Genomic DNA, 24863 nt, shown 5'->3' with positions numbered 1-24863 from the left:
GTTACGAAATATTTTTACAAAAAATTAAAAAAAAATGGAAATAATTTCCGAAAAATGAAGGAATGATTTAGAGGATTACAAAATTTAAATTTACACTTTCACTTCGGATCTTCTAAAGTCTGTTAAAAAAGTAACGGGAAATTTGGTGTAAACATTTGTAGAAAATCTATTTTAATTATATAGACCATATGCAAAATGCGAAAAAGTCACAAAAATAATTTTTTTGAGTTAATTCTATTTCCACAATCTAAGCATTAAAATTTATTATCAATATAATATTATCTTTTATTATCAGTTTAAATATTATTTAAAATATATCAATTTCTGTTGATGCACAGTAGCTGAGTTTTTACTCGTTTTCTTAAATTTAATTTACTTGGACTTGGGGCATTTTCCAGATGGACTCCTCATATGTTGATGAAATAATTATTATAGTAATAAATATAAACAAATTATATTATATATAATAATAGTTCTTACATATATTATATTTTGTATAATATATATAATAACAAATAATATTATATTATGATAAGTTTAATAATATTAATATAGCTATAATATATATTATACTATAATAGTTATAATAAATATAAACAAAACGTCTTTTGACCTATTGCTGCTCTGTCCATTCAAACAGCGCTTGTTTGTTTACAAAACTCAAAAATTTTTGGTGAGGTACGACCCATGGTATTAGTGAGGTTTGATTTTTTTTCCTTTTCCAGGATTCATTTTTGCATTGCATCTAGAAAATAACTCTATCAGATTAAGTATGTAAGCATGTAGAGTGAGCATGTCTATATCTTTATAAATATCTATATCTATTTATAACAGCATCCTTTATCTAAAATAAAGAAAATTTTTTGTGAATGCACTTCTTTATAAATATGTAGCACTTTAGTTCCAGTAAAACAAATATAAATATAATAAAATCTTTAACTTGATTTATTTAACCATTTAATCTTCAACTATGATTTATGTCAACAACAAAAAAACAATCTAATACTTAGAGTCTCTAAGCGAGATCTCTTATTTTCTATACAACTTATTAACCAATAACAATACTTATTCTACTTTTCCTATACTTCTTAAATCTGTATAGAGTATAGTTGTCCCTTATATCTTTCATTTGTAATACTTTCATCAAATCCACTATTATGTTTTAAACTGTATATGTTATGAAATGACTGTACAGTTTTTATGTGGTATCTGTTGCAAATTTGTATTTGATAACCATACAGTGTGACTTGTGTAATAAATGGATTCACATAAAGTGCAATAAACTTTGTACAAAATACTACATCCTTTTAATGATTGAAACAATTTTTTGGTATTGTTGCAAGTGTAAAAATGTGAGTTGTAAATACTATGATACAACAACATTCAAAAATACTATCAAAGATTTTGAAATACTAATGTACTACATTGATGACCTTAAATGTCATATTTCTCTCATGGAAAGCAAACCGAATATTATTGCTATAACTGAAACACGTCTGCAAAAAGATAAGATACCAATAACTGATATATCCTTAGATAACTATCTACTTGAACAAACTGATTCATACCCTATGGAAGGAGGAACTCTTCTATATATAACATTAGGTCTAAACTACAAGTTGAGAACTAATATACAAATAAACAAACCAAAATAATTAGAGTAAACCTTTATTGAAATAATTCTGTCGGCTGAAAAAATTGTAATTGTTGGATGTATGTATTGTCACCCTTGTATGTGCATCACTGAATTCAATGACATTTACTTACAAATTTTATTAGACAAATTATCAATAGAAAATAAAAATGTTCATTCCAAATCTTAAATCAGGCAATCTAACAGTATCTTTTGCTGATCATCTCATCCAATTTATTGCCCTGCCATGTAAACCAATAAATCTATTCACAACAAAACATATCGTTGCTCTTTTAAAGTCTTTAATCAAAGTGCATTTCTTGATAATCTCACAACAATAGATTGGGAAGCTGTAACCAAAGAAGCCAAAATTCTCTCTAAAAATTTTTAAAACTCATTAACAAGGCACTTGACCATCATGCACCTTTTGCACTGGCTACAATTAAATAAAAACAAACCTCATCCAAACCATGGATAAACATAAAGAATAAACTTCATAAAAAGTAAATCAAATGTAAACAGGAGCTTTTAAAACTGGAACTCTTTAACCAATTCAAACATTACAGAAACAAAGTAAGCAACCTAACTCGTGTCTCAAAAAAAATATTTTGCTCTAAATACTCTATTGAAAACGTTAATGATCTCAAAAAAACTTGGGTTGGAATAAAAAACATTATAAATATAAAATCAAATGACAATAATACTATAGAAAGTTTACTTGTAAATAATCAGACTATTACTGACAAAAGCAAGTCGCTAACTTATTTAATGATTATTTCTCCTCAATTAAAGACAATCTATCTCAAAAATCATACCCTCTAAGTATAACTTTAGCCACTATCTAAAAAACCTTAATCCAAACTCATTTTTTATATCCCCAGTTACACCACAAGAAGTAAAAGATTATTTATCCATAATGAATCCAAAAAAAGGCGCAGCTCCCTAAACGTTCCCACAAATATACTTTTCTTAGCATCAAAAGAACTAAGTTGTTGATTAACCGCCATAATTAATGAACCGTTTAAATCCGAAACATATCCTGACCAATTTAAAATTACTAGGGTTATTCTAATCTTAAAAAAGGCTCAAACACATATCCTTTTAATAATAGACCAATATCAGCACAATTGTCTAATAAGCTTCAGTTTAAATTTCGCAAAAAACATTGTACTAACCAAGCACTCATAGACATAACCGAAACTATGCGCGAAGCTTTAGACAATAACACATTTACTTGTGGGGTTTCTATTGACTTGCAGAAGGCATTTGATACTGTAAATTATGGAATTCTGTTATCAAAATTACATCATAATGGTATCAGAGGAGTTGCTCACTCATGGTTTAAGTCATACCTCTTGAACCTTCATAATTTGTTACAGCTTCTGATGTCTCTTCTAATACCAAATCAATATCTGTAGGTGTTCCCCACGGTTCCATTCTTCACCCTCTCCTTTTTCAAACACCTAAGTATGGCATTAGTTCAATTAAATATCAATCCATTAAATCACGGAATTATCTTCCCTCTGAAATCAAGACAACGTATTAAAAAAGGAATTAGAGCTCTCTTCATAAACAATGTCAAGGAATTTATCTAAAATAATAATAATAAGCAAAGGTTCTGCTGTGTTATATAACTTAATAATTGCTTTTCATGTCATTTTGACCTTATCCTTTATACCTGTAAAATTCAAGTTGTTTTTTCTTCTTTTCTTAAATAACATGCTATTGCTGATGTTTTTGTTACTGTATTGTTATCGTTTTATTTAAGTGCCTGTTATTTATTATTTATAGTAACTTTTTTTTTCTTTTTTTTTAAGTGGCTTTTTTTTACTATTTTTAGTGTTTTGTTCTATTATTATTATTATTATTATTATTATTATTATTATTATTATTATTATTATTATTATTATTATTATTATTATCATTATTATTATTATATTATCTGATATTATAATTCATGTACTAGTAATATGTTATATATTTTGTCAAATTTATAATGAATATTTGTAGGTCGTCACGTTTTTGTCAGTTAAATAACTGTTTGTGACTGATCCAAACTTTGTATTTACTTTATAAAGTTAAATAAATGATAGATTGATGTGCGTTTATAATTTCTCCTCGTGAAAAAGAAAAATGGCGCTTTGTAAATTAGAGGCTATACTAAAGTATACTAAAATATACGGTTAAAGTCCGTATTTAAAGTTACGGAACTTCTTATCATAAATACCGACAAAATCATATAAAATGATGCGATTATTTCAAAAGTCTTAAAAGTATAGGTTAGAGACCATAGTTTATTGAAAACGGATTTTTTCCATAACATGACAATGGAAAAAGTCTCATAAATACTACGGAGTTTTTTTTACAGTGTATTATATATATGCATATATATATATATATATATATATATATATATATATATATATATATATATATATATATATATATATATATATATGTTGTTATTTTTATATATATATGTTTTGTTATTTAGGTGCCCCAAGAAGGCCTAACAGTCTTGTCACAGAGCACCGCGGAAGTGCATTTAACTAGGAAGTTCACGCCTCCTTCCTTACCGTTACGCGAAATTATGTCCAGAGCTCGTTTCGAACCTGGATTTCCTGCTTCTAAAGCTAGCGCTCTAACCACTGCGCCACGGCCTCATATGATATATTTGATGTGGCCGCATATATATATATATATATATATATATATATATATATATATATATATATATATATATATATATATATATATATATATATATATATATATATATATATATATATATATATATATATATATATATATATATATATATATATATATATATATATATATATATATATATTTGATATGGCCCATGCAGATTGTGACAAACTTATTAAACAAGATATAATATTTCTACAAGACTAAAGTGAAAAAAGGAAAATGGTAATAGGCACGGAAAATATAAAATTAAAGAATGTGAACAAAAACAAGTGTATTTTCAAAAAGAGTATTGCAAAAATCAAGACAACTGAAGTAAAAAAAATATACTATGAATGGATCGGTTGAACAAATTTAAAATTATTAACTGCCGAAAAAAAATAAAAAACTGCCGAAAAAAAATAAAAAACTGCCGAAAAAAAATAAAAAACTGCCGAAATGAAGAAATTGAGTACAAATTTTAAAATATGAAGAAACGGCTGATGAGGGGGCTAGTCTTTTGCTGGTAGTACTAAGTATTACCAGCAAAAAACTAGCAAGACCGTTATATTAGAATACCATCCTATTCAAACTCTAACAAAACAAAAAGTTAGCATCGAAGCTTAATTGATAGTTAATTATTAATTGCTAGTCATAATCTTCAAAAACTACAGGTACAGGCTATGCACATTGTTGTACCAGTCCTCACTGCTGTTGGCATTGACATCAAAGATATGAAACTATTTACAAGCGTAATGTTTATATATATATATATATATATATATATATATATATATATATATATATATATATATATATATATATATATATATATATATATATATATGCGGCCACATCAAAGATATTATATGAGGCCGTGGCGCAGTGGTTAGAGCGCTAGCTTTAGAAGCAGGAGATCCAGGTTCGAAACGAGCTCTGGACTTAATTTCGCGTCACGGTAAGGAAGGAGGCGTGAACTTCCTAGTTAAATGCACTTCCGCGGTGCTCTGTGACAAGACTGTTAGGCCTTCTTGGGCACCTAAATAACAAAAACTAAAAAATATATATATATAAATTGATAAAGAAACACTCACATCTAACTTGAGTTTCTTCTTTCAGTTTCTCCTTCAAGAGGATCATCAGGAAAAAAATCTAAATAAAAAAAATGCAATTTATAGATCAGTTTTTCATAGAAAATTAAATACTGTTATAATTAATTTTTTTTAAAAAATCTGTCATTTTCTGTAAACATTTTCATGAACCACAGCATTTCTGTAAAAATTAATTTTAAGAAAAATGTTTTAGAATATGAAAACTTTTGTTTGGATATTTTTGTTTTTATAACCTTTTTAAAAATACTTTCATGTCTGCATTTAGTAATTTATTCGGATTTTTTTTTTTTTTTGTTTTCATCTAAATGAGTGGTTATTTCAAATTTTTCTTGCAATCATAGCATAAATTTTTTGGAAGCAATATTATAGGTAGGAACAGTTTTTAGAAGAGATCAATATAACTCAAAATTAATACTTTTTTCTTTTAGATTCCAAATAAAAAACCAAAAAATTAACCAAAAAAATGCAACACACAGGCAAATATATTTTTAAACAATTAATGTGCACAAATTACAATAAGATCTAATAAAGAATATTAAAAGATATCATTAGAAGATGTCTTAAAGATATCTTTATAAAAACGTTTTTTAGCCTGATAACGTCTATGAATTTGCATTTTAGACTTTTTTTAAACGTTATAGTGTTTACTGTAAGTTTGTGACAGCAACAGTGAACATCACAGCAAGAGCTTAATGGTGGTTTAATCATTGGCGTCAAACGTATCATTTAATAACAAAGGAACCTTTATTGTTACTATTTGATAACAGTAACCAAATGTATTCAATAAAAAATATGGGTGGTGGTAGAATCTAGATAGAGTTAAAGGAAGTGCCAAAAACTGTATCATCTTAAAACATTAGCCCATATCCTATTGCTTCTATGGTTAAAAATATTTCAAGTGGTAAGCAAAAGTGTAAACGAGTAGAAGTGGAAACAAGTTTTAAAGCTGCAGTTCAATAAGCTGCACTCAAAAAAAAACAATTGAAAAATAAGATACAAAAAGAGAGCCAGCTTAAAAAAACATCAGCAACTGCTTTGAAGATGATTTAAAATTATTGAATATAAGTTGAAAGAACTAATCTGATGATTTTAAAAAACCAGATAAAAACCAAGAATCAAAAAAAAAATTTAAAAAGAATGAAGGAAACATAGAAAAAAAGAACAAAAAATATAACATTCAACTTTTAAAATAAAAATGATAAAACTGAAGAAATTTCATGCTCTATGAAATTACCTGTGGTGCTTCTAATGATACTTTGCTTGTTAATGACTGGGATATATGTATATCTTGTAAACAAAGGTGTCTTTTAATTTGCAGAAAATATGTTAAAGGGAAATTTACTTTAGTAGCTTTGTCATTATTATATGATGATACACAATATTATGAAATACAATGTTTTATTTTACAATTGTGTTATGACGATTTAAGGTAATATTGGTTAATAAGTGTTTCCGAAGCTATTTTCAATTGGTTACGTTAAGTATGTTTTTCCTAAGCTTTTTTCAATTTTTGTAATGGTTTTTTGCTTTTTTGGTGATAAAGTTATGACTTTTTTTCTTGATAAAGTTATAAGTATTGGCGCAGTTAGTTGACTAAGATATCAGTGTTTTTCAAAACGTTCGCCATGTTCCTCTCTATTTACAGAAATCTTAGGGAATTAATTTTATCTACAAATCCGCTCTTGTAACAGAGTAATTTTGTTTAAAAAGTTAGAATAAACTCAAGTTAATAAAAAAAACTAAACTACAATGGGACAACAATATTAAAAAAAATCGTCATTTAAGTTTTGCAATAACTTAAATGGAAAGTGAAGTTGCCAATAAGTTTGTTTCAAACAGTTTACAACAGTTTTATATATTTTAAAGACCAGAATAGTCAACTCCAAGAAGAATATATATTTTTAATCAAAATATATAAAAACCAAATTCCATTTTCAAAATGGAGTTGTTGTTTTTTTTGCTTTGCAGAAGATAATCAGGTTTCGGGGCACAATATAAATTGAGTTTTTAAATACGGGTCTTTCGCATTTCTAGTAATATTCAATAATTATAGAAATATTCAACCAAATAATATAATAAAGTCATACGCATAATAAAAATAAAAAATAAAGAATGAAACAATAACAAGTTAACTTATTTAATAATTAAAAACACCTGTATTTGAAATGAAAATATTTTTATCTCAATGTGTGTGTATGTGCACACCACCATTGTTTATTTGAAACGTAATTGTTAAAGGATTTACTTTATGAATTTTTTTCTTATCTCATCGGATTGCAGGAAACATTGGAAAAAAAATAATAACTATATCTATTGATATCGGGGTTTGTGTTTACTTTTTCAATGTTTAATAAACAAAAGTTCTTTATAAGTAATTTTTCTCTATACTTAAAGTCAATAGAAAAATACATACTACGTAAACGTAATTGGCTAAAAATATATATTTACTGACAATAAATCGATCTTATTGGTTATAAAGCAACAGCATTTGTATATGTCAAGATGACAGAGTAAATTGTAGAAATCAAAACGAACAAAATAAAATATTTTTTGAAACAAAATGGATCAGTTCGTATCACTTTTTTTAATTTTTAGCGTATACATTGTTTGTAAGTAACACATTTTATTAAGAGTTCAAAATTTTGAAGTTATTTTTTAATATATTTTTTTTCTAAAAGTTTTTAAAAATTGATTTTCAAATTTTAACTGATATTCATTTTCACAGTTATCAAATAATATTTGACCTTTGTGTAGCTAACAAAAGTATACATTCATTTACATTTTTTTTTAAGGTAAAGAACGTGGTGTAAATGGCAGTTTAATCGCCTCTTCTCAAACAAGTTTTTCACAAAATACAGCAACTAATGCAGCCACATCTACATACTATACAAGTAGCTACGTAACAAGCTCTGCTGCTTCATCATCTATTTCATTATCATTGCCTATAACGTCTCCATCACCGTCTATTTCATCATCATCGCCTATATCGTCTCCATCATCATCTGTTTCATCATCATCGCATATGTCTTCTCCATTATCTATATCATCATCATCGATATCATCTTTATCTTCTTCTAAGAGTTATAGTTCAACTATGCTATTGTCATCATCTTTTGCGAAATATAATTCTTCTAGTATTACGAAACAAATTGTCGATTCAAAGATAGTGACGTCACGTATTAGTGTAAAAGAAACAGTGAGCATAATTTTTAGTTCAATTTATCCAACTAATGTTACAGTTACCACTCCAAGAATACCACCACAAAGAGTAGAGACACGAACTCTTGTGATACTAATTGTAGTAGCTGTTTTTTCTGTTTTTCTTTGTTACTTGGCTGCTTTTGGAATTCACGGTCAAAAACGTTCGTTTAATTTAGAAACAAACAAAAAAAAAAACCATAATGAGTTTGATCGCTTGACCAGCGTTGGAGTTCCAAGTCACTATGGCATTAATGTAACAGACAATCCTATAAAAGTAACAGAAAAAGTTAAAAGAAAAGATGAAATAGATTATAAAGACAGTGGTTCTGCATTTGATAATATTGCCTTGGATAAAAAAGATGAATTATAGGTTGACTTAATTAAGTTTTTAGTACACTGTAAAAAACATTTTCTGTTACAAATCAAATTTTATTGAAATGCTTTCTGAACTTTTCACGAAATTTCATTAAATTTTAAGAAAACTTTTGATATGTAAATGTGTGTGTTTGTATATTTATATATGTATGCACGTATGTATATATATGTATGCACGTATGTATATATATATATATATATATATATATATATATATATATATATATATATATATATATATATATATATATATATATATATATATATATATATATATCATTGTGCAGTCTATTACTTTTTTCTGTTGTCAAAAATATTTTAATTCGTTAGGTGTGTGTTGAGCAGTCTGATAATATTGAGTGCTTGTTGAGTTGTTAGAAGTGTGTTAAGTTTTTTGGAGTTGAGTTGTGTTTTTTGCATATGCGTAATCAGGGCGGTCCCGAATAGGTCTCTCACGAGGGGGGGAGGGGTATGTGTTTTTTGCCAACTAGAAATACCAAAAAAAAACAACGTCCTCGATATTTAACATTTGCCAACTATACTTAAAACTTGCCAACTGAAATGCTAAATGTGCCAATTCAAATGCATATATAGCAGCTTTAGGGTGGGAGGAAACCCCCTACTACCCCCGCTCGGGACGGCACTGTGTGTAACAAGGACCATAAATACGGCTCGTTAAGGTTATTTACTTTTTTAGTTAATCAATTTGACACTTAAGTTTTGATTTCAAATGAAATTTTTGAGGGCCAATGCTTGAATATATCAAAAAGAATCATGTAATAAAAAACTTATTTAGTTAAGAGCAGAAAAAAAAATTTTGTGAAGCTGAAAACCGGTTAACACTTTTTTATTATTATTATTAGATTTTTAGGTTTTCAAAAAGTATAAACGGTCTAATCATAGAGCATTTCTAAATATCATTTAACCAGGAGGTTAACGCCTCTTTCCTTATTAATGATGCATATATGACCACTGACGGATCTGGTGTTTGAGATAACTAACTTACAGACATGGAAGAAGCTAACTTCCGGTCATGGAGCAAACTCCAAACATTTGTATTTTTATACTTAAGTCAAATAATAATGCTTTGCAAAAAATTGCGTTTATTGGAGGCTGGGAACAAAAAACCCTAAAATTTCATTCCCCTCTCCTACTCCCCTCTCCTACCCTAAACGTGAGGGCAACAAGTTCATAAAGTATTTTCTGTATCATTCTCAACTAGACTTGAATTCATCGATAAAATTTTAGTTTCATAGTAGTCAGCGTTCAAATATTATTACCATATAAAATTTGTATCCTCCTAAAATTGAGGGAGGCTTAGACTTTACATGGTCATAATTTTTGAAAGCTAAGAGATAACACTATAAAACTTAAAATTTATCAATCTCAAACAACAACAAATTCTGAATCCGTCATTGTATATGGCCGGTTACGAACCATCGACCTCTAGTTCTGAAGCCAAAACTCAAACCACTACACCACGCTGTTCCAAATTATAGTCATACTTCATACTACATGAAACATTTTAAAACTTTTTTTAAAATCAAATGAGATTGCCATTTACTAGGAGAGATTATTGAGAAGTAGAGAAAAAAAGCAAAAAAATTTGTAATAAAATTTAACATGCTTTTATTTTTAACTTTTACCGGACATAATAAACTCGGCTTTTTCAGTGATTAGTTAGATATAGAGACTTTGGTATTGTGTTGAAACATTATTAATCAATTCATGTGGTCCAAAATGAGTAGGACCTTGTAGAATAATATTGTCTGCATAAGCAAAAATACTAGCGTGTATACCACTTACAGTTGTTCTAACTTTGCAATGACTAGCCATTATATCATATGTTAGAAAGTTATTGACATTTATAGCGGATGCCATTTATGGTCTACAAAAAAACCGATGAGCAAAACTTCAATGAACCTCTCACACTCTCACTGCAAATTCTCTAGGTAAAGAGGATAATTTTGACGTGTAAAGATATTTTATTATTTGTAGATAATCGTTGCTTTTACAACGCCTATAAATCATGCATATTAGAGTTGACCACAGTACCACATAAATTTAAAAAAAAATCAATTTTACTGATGGCTGCATATTGTTCTTTTTACTATAAAAATCATTTTTTGTTATGAAAGTGTTTATGTAGTTCTCATCTCTAAGATCTGCCGAATTTCATTTTAAGTCTGAATTAATTGAATAAAACTTCCATCGCATCTGTTCTTTTTTTTTTTAGTTTCTTCGGTTTAATATCTAATAATTAATACCGAATAATTGCAATTATTTCTATTATTCTTCATGTAAATAAAATGTTCCAAAAGGTGCTATACATGGCTTTTTTAATAAGCATATTTATAAAAAAAAACCATGTTATTTAATATATGATATTTTTTAATATAATTTATACATAAATACCACCAGCTTAATGAAACTTTAAAATAAATATATAAATGCAAATGAAATTTTAAAGTCAGTATATAAATGCATATGAAACTTTAAAATAAATATATTAAGGCATATGAAACTTTAAAATAAATATATAAATGCAAATGAAACTTTAAAGTCAGTATATAAATGCATATGAAACTTTAAAATAAATATATAAAGGCACATGAAACTTTAAAATAAATATATAAATGCATATGAAACTTTAAAATCAGTATATAAATGCATATGAAACTTTAAAATAAATATGTAAATACATATGAAACTTTAAAATAATTCTTATGCAATCATTATTTTTCAACACATTTTTATATGGGATCGTCCATAAAGTACGTACGCTCGGAGGGTAAGAGGGGTCTGCAAATAGCGTAAATGAGATGGGAGGGCAGTGGGTCAATTATAATAGAAAGGTGACACTAAATTAAATAAAATATCATAAAATGTTAGATAAATAGGTTAAAAGTGTAGGTACTTTTAGGGAGGTGGAGGGTACTCAAAAAAGCGTATTGCAAAATGCGGAGGTGGGGGGGGGGTGGACGAAAAAAAAGCGTACGTACTGTATGGAAGGCCTCTATCCTGTTTACACTAGAGAACTGGAATATAAATTTACTGCACAGTTTTTGCTGTATTTTTGTAAATTGTTTTTCTGCTGTTTGTTTTTTTGTCAAACAAAAGTTGTTACTAAAAATGTGAGGCAAGAATGGGTTAAATACCACCCTGACACCTTTTTATAAAACATAAAATATTTAGCAATAGTAAGATGGTATTTTGAAAATACTGAAAACTATCCCGTAACATTTTTTTCACTTTTCGAGCGTTGCTCAAAAGGTAAAAGATAAAACACAAAGTTTTATGTATTAAATTAAAATTGTAAAAACTTATTGTTCCTCTATTTATTTAATTTTTGAATTTGTTTTAAAAGTCAACACGTTTTACACTCAAATACTTTTTGTTTTATTTTTTTTTCCTTTTTTTTTACTGATTTACCTACCCAAGGCCAAGGTGGCCACTACAGTTGAAGAGGCTACTTCTTTTTTTTGTTTACTTTTTGTTTTGTTGTGATTACAACCTACCCTCTCTCAACTCTTTAACTTCAAAACATAAACCTTAATAAACTAGATTGATGCACGGAGAAACAAGTTGAGTGTTTTGGTACAACCATGGACGTGATGGTTCGGAACTCGAAACTTCTAGCTTACAAGGCGAGCCCTCTATCATTCACTATACTACTACCGCATTGGTAATGGTTTATATTAGTCATATACATTTTTAATATAAATTCAAACTATTTTAACAATGGCGTCTTTTATTTAAAAGTAAAAATATAAATAAATCAAAAAATTTAAAAAGTTAACTTGTTCAAATCCAATCAATGAATATTTTTATATTTATTCTCCAAATGAGAAATATTATGTTAAAATCAGATTGATGCAGGAAAAGATATTGTCTAGTTTGCAGCTCTCATAAGTTGAAACTAGATGGATAGGCAGGATAGATGATTTGTTAAAATTAATTCTTAATTGAGATTCTGAGGTTCAAAATCTATGAAACATTTATAAAAATTCTTCTTTGACTTGCATGACATCATCATATTTTAGAACTATTTTTTGTGTCATTTTAGAAAACATTATTTCAAAAACAGACAACAACTAATGTTATACATTTTACAATTATTAAAATCAAAGGGCTTCACTAGAGAAACTATTTTCTTGCAATTTTCATTAGTTTCCTTGATATCGATTTTCATTAGTTTCTTTGCTATTGATAAAAATCTTTCTTAAAAAAAATGAAAATGAAATTTAAAACAAAACTTAGGCAAACTCTTCTACTAAACGACAATGAATTAAATTTCTTCTAAGGCATTAAATTAGAGTACTCTTATGATTTGATATATAATTATGAATATATTTATTAATTTTATATATACACATATAAAAAAAAATTCTTTTGTAAACTTTTGCACAGTTTAATTTTATCATTTGTTTATTACCGAGGATGTAAAAAGGTTTACACTATATATTCTTAAAATCATATGTAAAAAGTACCCCCAATTGTTTCCCGTGTAATTATATGTGAGTGTGTGCATTCACTTTTTATCTTTTTGTTTCTGTTATCTAACTATCTATCTATTTATCTACCTATCTATCTATATATATAGATAATAACCAAACGCCAAACGGTAATTACAATCAATTTGTAATAATAACAAATTGTAATAATAAAGATAATAACCAAAAGCCAAACGGTAGTTACAATCAATTTGAAAACCACTTAAACTATTTGCTACCAAAGCTTATTAAAAAAAATGTTTACTTATTAGGTGATTTTAATTTGAATTTATTGAATAATAAAGCTAATAACCAAGTCGTGAATTTTATAAATACACTTTTGCAATACAGCGTTTTTCCCATGATTAATAAGCCAACGCGTATGACTAAAACAACTGCATCTGTTATTGATAATATTATTACTAATAATTACGCAAGGACTAAAATCCAAAGTGGTATTATTAAAACAGATTTAACTGATCACTTTCCAGTTTTTCTGATAATAAATTCTGCAACCCTTGAGAATAAAATAAAAACAAAAACGGTATACGTAAGGAAAATAAATAATGAATCAATCGCCACGTTTCGTGATCTCTTACATGAAGTAAACTGGGAACTTTTAACTGATTGCAATGACGTTAATGATAGCTACAATTTTTTTATTCGCATGTTTACAAGACAATACGAAAAGGCCTTTCCAAAAATAAAAAAAATTGTTAATTCTAAAAATTTGTTAAGTCCGTGGATGACGAGAGGACTCATTAAGTCGTCAAAAAGAAAACAAAAACTTTCCCAAAAATTTTTTAAAAAAAAGAACTACAAAAATGAAATCAAATACAAAAAATATATAAATTCTTTTGAAAAATTAAAAAAGCAATCCAAAAAAAATTACTACTCTTCGTTACTTAATAAAACATTTGGAAATGCAAGAAAAACATGGAATGTAATTAAAGAAATAACAGGAGTGGGAATTGTAAAAAGTGATAATCTTCCAAAAAGATTGCAAAGAGATGATAATAGAGGAGATGCTTTTGTTAATAAAGAAATTGCTGAAACATTTAATAGCTTTTTTATAAATATAGGAAAAAAGCTTGCCGGTGCAATTCCTGAGGGAAAAAAATCATTTAAATTTTTTTTGAAAAAATCTGTTTCCTTCATGGAGGAGTCGGAGCTTTTAATTGATGAACTTCGACTAGCAATTAGTATGCTGAAAACAAATAAAAGTGCGGGTCTGGATGAAGTTAACCCTGATGTTGTAAAAGCGGTCTCAGATATTATAGAGAAAACTCTTTTTAAAATTTTTAATCTTTCTTTAAAAAACGGCATTTTTCCTGACCAACTAAAATTAGCAAAAATAATTCCGATATACAAAGGCGGTGATGACTCAATAAAATCTAACTACAGACCAATTTCCATACTTTCTTGTTTTTCCAAAATACTAGAACGTATTATGCACAACAGACTGTACAATTATCTTGAAAAAAACAACATTCTTTATCATAAACAGTTTGGATTTTGCAACAACCATTCCACGGAACATGCAGTAATTGATCTTGCCAACCAAATTTTAAATGGTTTTGATAACGACAGTTACACACTCGGAATTTTTCTAGATCTATCAAAAGCATTTGATACTGTCAACCACAAGATTCTAATTTATAAACTACACAATTATGGAGTAGTTCACTCCAATTTAAAGTGGCTGCAATGTTATTTACAAAACCGTAAACAAGGAGTACCATATGACTTAACATGTTCCCCATTTGAATCAATAAATTGCGGAGTTCCCCAAGGATCAATACTTGGACCCCTGCTGTTTTTAATTTATATTAATGATATTTATTTGTCTTCAAAAATACTTAATTATATTATTTTTGCTGATGACACAAATGTTTTCTTTTCTGACTCAAATTTAAAAAATATTTTTTATATTGTAAACACAGAATTAATATATCTTAATGAGTGGTTTGAAGCAAATAAACTTTCATTAAATATTGAAAAAACGAAATATATTTTGTTTGCTAAGTCATCTAAATCCGAGAACCTTCCACTCAAATTACCTGAACTAACAATTAACAATATTAAAATAAAAAGAGTTTTTTCAATGAAAATACTAGGAATAATTTTCGATGAGAATTTAAATTGGAAAAGCCAAATAAAGCTAGTCGAGAACAAAGTTTCAAAGACCCTAGGGATTATGTACAAGACAAAACATCTTTTAAATAATTTATGTTTAAAAAATTTATACTTTTCATATAATAACATAGTCATATTAACTATTGTAATATTGCCTGGGCAAACAATCATTTATCTTTCCTAAAAATTATTTATACAAAACAAAAGCAAGCAAGTAGATTAGTTTTGGGCGCAAGTAGATACGAAAGTGCCGAGCCGTTACTCAAGGAAATAAATGCTCTAAATGTATACAAACTAAATATATACCATAACTTGTTATTTATGTTTAAACTTCAAAATGAAATGATTCAGTTTCACTCGAATTAATCATAAATATGACACAAGACATTCAATGAGTAATTACTACATCCCTCTAACATCACTCAAAAAATCTGACTTCTCGACTATATGCCGGGGAACACGCTTGTGGAATTCGGTTCTTGACGAAAATATGAAAAAAATAAAATCTATTGCTACATTTAAAAGAACTATAAAAAAACACTTACTAAATTTAAACGTACATTCTTTCATTTTTTTTAAAAAAAATCGAAATAATTTCGTATTTTAAATTTTTTATGTACTTTATTTAATTTTAATATTGTATTGAATATGTATATGCATATGAAGCGAATTAAAATTTTTTTTTTTTTTTGTTTATTGTCTTTAATATGTATACGAATATGTACAGATTTGTAATTTTTTATTTGTTATTTTATATTTTAACTTTATCTTAAATTTCTTCTTTTTTTAACTTTAAGTTCTTTTTTTAACTTTAAGTTCTTTTTTTAACTTAAAGTTCTTTTTTAACCTTCTAAAATTTCTAACCAAATTTTTTTTTTTTTTTTTAAACTTATTAATTTCACTCTTTTATGTAATATTGAAAGATGTAAAATTTAATTGTATTTTTTTTTGTATTTCACAAAGGGGCTTGATGATAAGTCATTTTGACTTCTTCTTGCCCCAGTCAGCTTGTAATTATATATATTTGTTTAAATTTATAGATAACATTGTAAAATGTGTAAAATGACGAAATAAATAGAAATTCTATATATATATATATATATATATATATATATATATATATATATATATATATATATATATATATATATATATATTTATATATATAGAATTTCTGTTTATTTCGTCATATATAAATTAGTAAAAACACTTATCTAATTTTTGATTACATCAACACTGTGTTTCACCATCGGTACCTGGTTGCAAAATACTACAGTTATTACATAATTAATTATAACAATTCCCAACTTCCTGTGAAATAATTTTTCTATAACTTGAAAACTTTTTTATGTTTAGACATTCTTCCTGATGAACCTACATCTTGATTAATTTTTTTTCTTTTTTTCTTTATTTAAAATATAATTTCTAAGAAAATTTAAATAATATTTAAAAGATTTTGTATTATCTTACATGATTTTTTAAAAAATTAAAAAATAAAAAATTTTTATTTTTTATATTTTATCCTCCTATTTCTTTTTTTTTTTTAATTTACTTTGTTAGATTGAGAATAATTAATAAAAAAAAATTTAAATAAATAAATTAAAAAACAAACAAACAAACGAAACAAACAAAAAAGAACAAATACATATACATATATATATATATATATATATATATATATATATATATATATATATATATATATATATATATATATATATATATATATAAATTATCTTAGTGTATTCTACAAACAGAGTGCTCAATTTTCTAAAAGAACAGAGCAATAATAAATTAGTAAAAACACTTATCTAATTTTTAATTACAATTCATCACTGTGTGTCACCATCAGTAGGTTCATCAGGAAGAATGTCTAAATATAAAAAAGTTTTCAAATTATAGAAAAATTATTTCACAGGAAGTTGGGAGTTGTTATAATTAATTATGTAATAACGGTAGTATTTTGCAACCAGGTACTGATGGTGAAACACAGTGTTGAAGTAATCAAAAATTAGATAAGTGTTTTTACTAATTTATATATATATATATATATATATATATATATATATATATATATATATATATATATATATATATATATATATATATATATAAGTATTTACTTTAAATAAGTACAATTTAAAGTATCGCGCAAAAGAGATTTATAAGATGCTGCAGAATAATAAATTTTCCTACAGGCAGAGATGTGTTTTTATAACTTAAAAGACGATAGAAAATGTTTTGAAATTCCTTCATAGAAGTAGGAGGCAAATGAAATTTATTTAAAATGAAGCTGCTTTCAAACTTTTGAAGTAACTATCAATCCAAAAAATTTAGTTAAAAAGAAGGTAATTCGAAATAAAGACATAAAAATATAGAAGAAATTGAAATAATATTTCTTATCTTCAGAATGAGGCTGAACAAAACAAAGTTTTTAAGTTGGTTGAGAATCACAAAAAGTAGCAATTATTCACTTATTTAGCACAATACAATTAGTAATTGCTTTCATAACCCTTTTTTATAGGATGAAATAGTATGAATAACAAAACTATTTTACTGGAAAATAAACTGTTTATTACAAATATTTGCTATTTATATAAAAATTCTAATATTTTTTGACTTTCCGATAAAATTTTGACATATTTTAGACTAAAAACAAAAATAATTGATTCAAATTCAGCATTTATATTATATTAAAAATATTTGTTATTTATATAAAAATTCTAATATTTTTTGACTTTCCGATAAAATTTTGACATTTTTAGACTAAAAACAAAAATAATTGATTCAAATTCAGCAGCACTCAATAATGTTTTTTTATATTTGTATTATTATGTGTAAAGGATCGTATTTTTTTGCAGACATCTGCAATTTCCAAAAAAAAATCTTTTCGCCCGCCCAAATGCATATCAGAGCCCTGTGGATATATTTACAATTTAACATTAAAAAATGTTTCAGATTTTGAAACTTTCATTCAAAACTTAAATTTCTCTGAGCATACTCAAATTAAGACAAGATCGAATATTCGTCGAAAAACAAATTGGTAAGTTAAAAATATCATAAATAACTTAAACTTTGTATAAATTAACTGTCTGCTACTGTATGTTTTAATAAGTGAGAGGGTCAGGAATTGAAATGAGGGGGTCAGGATTTTTTTTAAAAAAAAAAAGAGCAATGAAAACAACAAACTTTCGAAGAGAAAACAGTCCTAAAAAATTTAATGGTTGTATCAAAGAAAATTAAAATTAAATAAAATTTATCAGAAACGATTCTGAATTAAAGATTTTAAAGTAGCTACCATCTTTAATTCATCAAAGCTACATCAGCTTTGATGAATTAAAGATGGTAGCTACTTCGAAGACCTTGTGAAGTAGCATTACTATTTTTTCCATAATTTGTGTTTATTCTAAGTTACACTTATTTATTGATTTTATATTTTAAAGTTAGAATAAGTGCATTAATGCATACCTATACATTTCTAAGATCTTAAAATTTGATCAATCTTTTTGTAATTCTTTTGTATGGTCTTGCCATACTTTACAGAGTACAATAACAAAAAGTACGCTCTACTCAACTTAGTTAAGACAAATTAGTAAAATTTGAAAAAAAAATTTTAAATCTTTATCTATGACAACCTATAATTTAGGTTTTAATTGAAATGAAATTAATGAAAAGTTATTTTTGCTTAATACAACTACTTTAGCTTGTGTTTCAAAAATAAAATTTTAAGTTTTTTTTTTTTTGTTTTTACAGAATTTAAGACTTTTATGAAGTCTCTTTTTAAACATCTTTGGGATTTTGCTCAGTCTGTTAGCATCAAATTGTTTTAAATAAAAATAAAAAACGTTCTTAATTTGGACACAATTATAGATCAAAAGAGCTAGAACCTTTACAAAGCGATTAAAATGTTAAACCCATAAATTTCCTAAAAACACGTTTTTTTCACTCAAAGTTATGTTTTCCACTTAATAAGCAAACAAAAATATTATATACTGGTAGTTGTAGCTCTTTTCCTTTTTTGAGGAATATTCTATTGTCTAAAGGTCTTGGCAATAGTTAAAATAATTCCAGTATCGGGCAAAATCCTCACATAAAAATTACAATTTGTAACTTGAGATTTCACAGGTCTGGAAATTTAAGCTAAATTTGTTAAACAATGTAACATATTCAAAAGATGTTTAACTTTATTCAGTGTTATCATCTTGCCCCAAAGCGAAAGCCATCTTGCCCCAGTAATAGAGCAAGATGATTTTGGTCTTGATTATTAATGACTATAATATATATTATAAATTAATATATAAGCGGCATCTAACATTTTATTTTGCAAACTAAAAGCAAGCTTTTATGGTTAAACTAAAAAGGTTAAAATAATTTATAAAGAGGAAGCAATACTGCTTCACAATACCGCTGATGATATTTAGTGTGTGGGCTTTTTAATTTTATTTAGAATTTAAAACCTAGTATTTAAAATTAGTAATAGTAATAGTAATATATTTAAATAAGTCCTCGTAGATAAAATGACAAATAATTAAAAACCAAACAAACAAAACCAACAAATTATACAAAAATTTATGGTTTGTGAAATATAAACTTTACGTAAAAAAAAAAAAAAAGCAATTGTTATTCATAGCAAGTAAGTTGATATCAAAATTGGGAAAAGAGAAAAAAGATTGCTTTCATTTAATTAAAGTTTACATCTATGACAAATAGTATCTAAAAAACCAATATTTGTAGCTGCTAAAGCACGAATTATTTAATAAACGTGCAGCTTATATTGAGTAAAAGATGTACTGTTTGCAGCTGGAGAAAAAAAATACTTTTCATCTATTCTTGAATGCGTTAACTGACGGTTAACTGACGGAATTAGTATTTATAAACCTCTCGCGCGGTCCGTAAGTCACTTAATATAAATATATGTTTGTTTTTTACTCTAACCTCTGGTGCGTAGTTCAGAGCCGTATATAATGGGGGGGGGGCGTAGTGGGATGTCTAAGCCTCCTCGGAAAGTTTTTTTTGGTCCTCTTTAGCAAATTTTAGCTAACAAGGACCTTTTACCTTTTTTTTTAAGGCCTTGGTCTGCATAAAAATTTTTTTGCATATAGTCAGCAAAGCTGTCAGAAACGGGCAATTCGCATAATTAACTTTGCTGATCGTTTTTCTCATTGTAAACCTTACTTTATTGAAATGAGAATTTTAAATATATATGAACTCAACGTCTTGAAAATTTTATGTTTTGTTTATATGTGGAAAAACAATCTCCTCCATTCTTTAAAGATCTCTTCAATTTAAAACCAACCAACAAATACGAACTTAGAAATATAAATTTTTTAGAAAAACTTTTTTGTCACACAAATTTTAATCAATTCTGTCTTGCCTATCGTGCGCACACCTGTGGAATAAACTTGTTTTGCCAAATTTTGATTTTGATCTAACTAATTCTCTTCATCTTTTTAAAAACAAAGCAACAAAATTTTATTCTTTCTCAAGATAACATTTTACAATATTACTAATCACTTGAAAAAATTTAATTTCTTGTTATTTTAACTTAACTTGTGAACTTATTTTTCTTATTTCTTTCTCACGTTTTGTATTTTATTTTGTTTACAATATTTTGCTAGTTTATATTATTTACAGTTTAACTCGTGTAAAAGATTAATATATATGTATTCTTCATAATACCTTGCACTTCACAACTATTGTAAATAAAAAAATATTAAAAAAGATGTAAAAAACTATATATTTTATTATATTTTATAAGGTCCCGATGACAAGATCTTGTGATCTTCTTTCGGAAACCTAGTTTATATTGTTAGCCTGCTATATTTATATATTTGTAAAAATATTTTAATATTTTTTTTTATTGTATAACGACTGATTTTGTAAACTGAAATAATAATAAAATAAAAAAAAAAGCTCTTTTAACCCCCCCCCCCCTTTCCCTTTGAAATCTCGGTGTTCATCCACTCTTAGTTCACTATGCATATATGTATCTTTGTGTTCAGTTGCCTGTAAGTTCCTGTGCGTTTGTTTTATTATTAGTTTTATTAACTTTTATTAATTATTAATAGAATATTATTAAAAACGCAGTTGTTGTCGAAAGTCTTGTTTTTATAAAATTAATCGTACAGTTTGTCATAAATCTTAAAAAAAACATACTTTTTAAATAATAAAAAATTGATCTATATTTATACAATTTACTCAGGTCCTTCGAGAGTGCCAATGGCGTCAAAATTGAAGAACAACGCCCCTATTACGCAGAAATTATTTATTTCTGATACAGCACATATGCGTTACTATTGACTCTCTAAATTGAGTAAAGGTTCATTTATCAGAACTAACTAATGAACCGAAACATTATTTTTAAAACAAATAAACAAAAAATCAATCATTAAAATCTTCAAGAAAGGTAAAAAGGCGTCTAAAATGAATTTTTTGCGCTTTACTGGCCGCCCAAATATCGATGATATTGTCGTAGCTCATCTTTTCAGCCAAATCTTTTTTAATCGAAATAATAAAATATCAGTAATACGATCCTGTGCCATGGTTGAACGGAGAAAGGTCTTTACAATTTATGGTTTATAGCTGAGGGTGAACGATTATTCACCTATAGCAACTGATTTAGGAATAGTATTGAAGATATATGATGAAAATGTATGGAAAAAGGCGTTCAAGTTTTTTCTCAAAGCTGCATCGGATTTCCTTGCTTGAAAAAAGTTTTGTTAAAACGGCAAACTTCTTCAATGAAATTCTCTTTGTTCACATCTCTAGGATAAAACCGTGCTAGTTCTCAAGCTTTATCTTAAACGGAAAGATCATCATTATTGAACCAGACGAATAAAAACATATTGCCAACCATCCTGTTTGCCTTGAATCGTGAATCAATCTATTGGATCAGACTATCTAAACCAATATTAAAAAAGTTCACTTTGAATTTTTTTGTTTAATTGTCGTGGAAGTGGGCTGTATTTGATGCCTCATCGTGAAAGCGCTTTAATTTACACTTTCATTTAGTAGCAAAATCAGTTTCGAATCTTAGCGGTCCAGCTACAGCCTTTTGGAAAATTTCCTAGCAAGAGCCCCTAATCCGTTTAAGATCTTCCAACAGTAGTCCAATCAAACGTAACTAGTCATCAATGATAATGGCTTCAGATTGTAGAAGACAACTAACGTCGTTAATAGCAGTAAAGGTTTTGTAACTGCCAATACAAATTAAAAAGATAATTTGCAAATACAAATTCAAAAGGTAATTGTAATGCCAAAAGTAATCGTAACTGCCAATACAAATTAAAAAGATGATAATGATTGTTTTAAATCTCTCGCTTGACTGAGCTACTCACTGGTGAGATTTTTTTTTTAATTTTTATTTTAGGTGCCCCAAGAAGTCCTAACAGTCTTGTCACAGAGCACCGCGGAAGTGCATTTAACCAGGAAGTTCAGCCTTCTTCTATACCGTGGCGCGAAAATTTGTCCAGAGCTCGTTTCGAAATCGGGCGCCAAGCTTGAAGAGGCGCCGGACAATCCTTTTTTTTTTCTTTCAATAGATAGAAAACATTTTAATGACTGACAATGTGAAATCTGTTTAGTTTTTGTAAACAAGATTAAAACTTTAGTATTCGGTTTTTCGTGGCATGTTTAAGAGCTACCAATCTTTCTCTCGTCCTTTTGGCATGTGAAAGTTTTATCTTGTCATAGAAAGTCTATGCAGTGAAATTCCTGTCGCTTCAGTGAGAATCTTCCATCGGGAAAGACTTGCACTAAAAATTACGTACCAAGGTTCAACATTTTCAAAAATTACTTTATTCTCAATGGCTGGCTCAAGTGCATGCACACTAGCCAAACTCAGGCTGTGAGCGTTACAGCGAACGTACAGAGTTTTTGAATAATTTTGTCTTACTAAGACTTGAGATCTCTTATAAGCACTTGACATTTAGGATCCAAATCTAGCCTTTTAATCACATCAGCAATAAGTTTAGCTATATTGACTTTCTTAATCTTGAAAGCTTCAATGCAAAAGAATACTTTGATTTAACAGAGATTAGTTTCTCTTTCATAGTAGAGAAAACAAATAACAAAAGTTATCTGTTCAGTGTGAGATATATTTGGGTACCATCGACTACGATTGCAAAGTAGATACTATCCTGGATTTCTTTAACAGCTGCACTTTGGATAACACCACCATAATCATTGATAAACTCTGATTAAGAGACAAGAAAGAGAAGTAAGAGCACTTACTCTGGAGCATTTTTGTTGATGGCGTCTTACATTTTTCAAGTAGGATGCCAATGACGGAGTTGTGGCAACCAATTAGCACCATACCAACAAAAAAGTTTCCATTTTCTTTCCATTCACGTGTGTTGCTTCACCTGCAAACATAGTTGCATATTGTAACTTATTATTAAATCATTACAATAATCGTGTGGATTATTAAAATTGATATTGAGAGACTTTTACAATGAGTTACCATGGAAAGCTAAATTCTTAGAAACCAAGAAAAGAATCACATTGAAAATTCCGCGAAGTATTGTCCTTTATTTAGATGTCTCAGAATTTATTTACGTCTGGAGCTCTGAATATATATCAGTGAAGCTGGTAAGACGAATGTATGCTTCTTTCCAATCCATTTAAAACTTTTAGTGCAATAGGATGGATTGATGCTGCTTTACACAATCTATGAGTTTCCTCAATTAATTCCTGGCTCCTCCCTTTCAACAAAAAATACACGCTTTTGAATACTGCTTATGTACCCGGGGTCCCTTTAAAATAATTACATCTTGATCTTTTTGGCTCAAAACAACTGATTACAAAGAGGGGTTAGCATTAATTATTACCAAGTCAGGTTGAGCATCACATTCTCTTCTGTTACATAAAGTTCCTCCTTCTGACACTGATGAGTCACTTTTAAGTTCATTTAACTTAGCTTCAAGAAAATTTTTTTCACATTGATCCACAGTCCTTCGAATCACACATATTGAGTGCAGCAAAGATGCAAAACTCAAATATTTGATAACTCGCCAGGTCCTGGTACTACCAGGACCTGGCTGGCTACCAGGCTGGTAGAGAAGTCTTTGTGCATTTTTGTGCAAATCATAGCATTACATTTTTAAAAAAAAGGTGACTTTTTTTTAAAAATGCAATGCTTTTACTTTTTGCTTTGCTTCAGCAGTCAAATACTAGTTAAAAAAGTAGCGCTTTTATCGTGAAATCAACAACAAATGTCTCGTTTGT

General features: G+C 27.4%; 2 protein-coding genes across 3 annotated transcripts in view; both read left to right on the top strand.

Moving 5' to 3' along the window:
- Positions 1-7881: 7881 nt before the first annotated feature.
- On the top strand, positions 7882-9072 carry LOC124807928 (uncharacterized). Its single transcript, XM_065812422.1, has 2 exons — positions 7882-8042; positions 8226-9072. The coding sequence occupies exons 1-2, from the start codon at positions 7994-7996 to the stop codon at positions 9002-9004; spliced, it is 828 nt and encodes a 275-aa protein (XP_065668494.1). The 5' UTR covers positions 7882-7993; the 3' UTR covers positions 9005-9072.
- A 15190-nt stretch (positions 9073-24262) lies between these two features.
- Positions 24263-24863, top strand: part of LOC100211299 (arginine-glutamic acid dipeptide repeats protein) — a 46484-nt gene continuing 45883 nt past the window's right edge. For both annotated transcript variants that reach the window (XM_065812421.1, XM_065812417.1), the window contains exon 1: positions 24263-24291. The gene's annotated coding sequence lies outside the window, so the exon portion shown is untranslated. The remainder of the gene's footprint in view (positions 24292-24863) is intronic.

This window comes from Hydra vulgaris, chromosome 12 (genome assembly GCF_038396675.1).
Source record: "Hydra vulgaris chromosome 12, alternate assembly HydraT2T_AEP".
Lineage (NCBI taxonomy): Eukaryota > Metazoa > Cnidaria > Hydrozoa > Anthoathecata > Hydridae > Hydra > Hydra vulgaris.
Note: the sequence above shows the minus strand (reverse complement) of the source record. Positions and strands in the feature narration are given on the sequence as shown.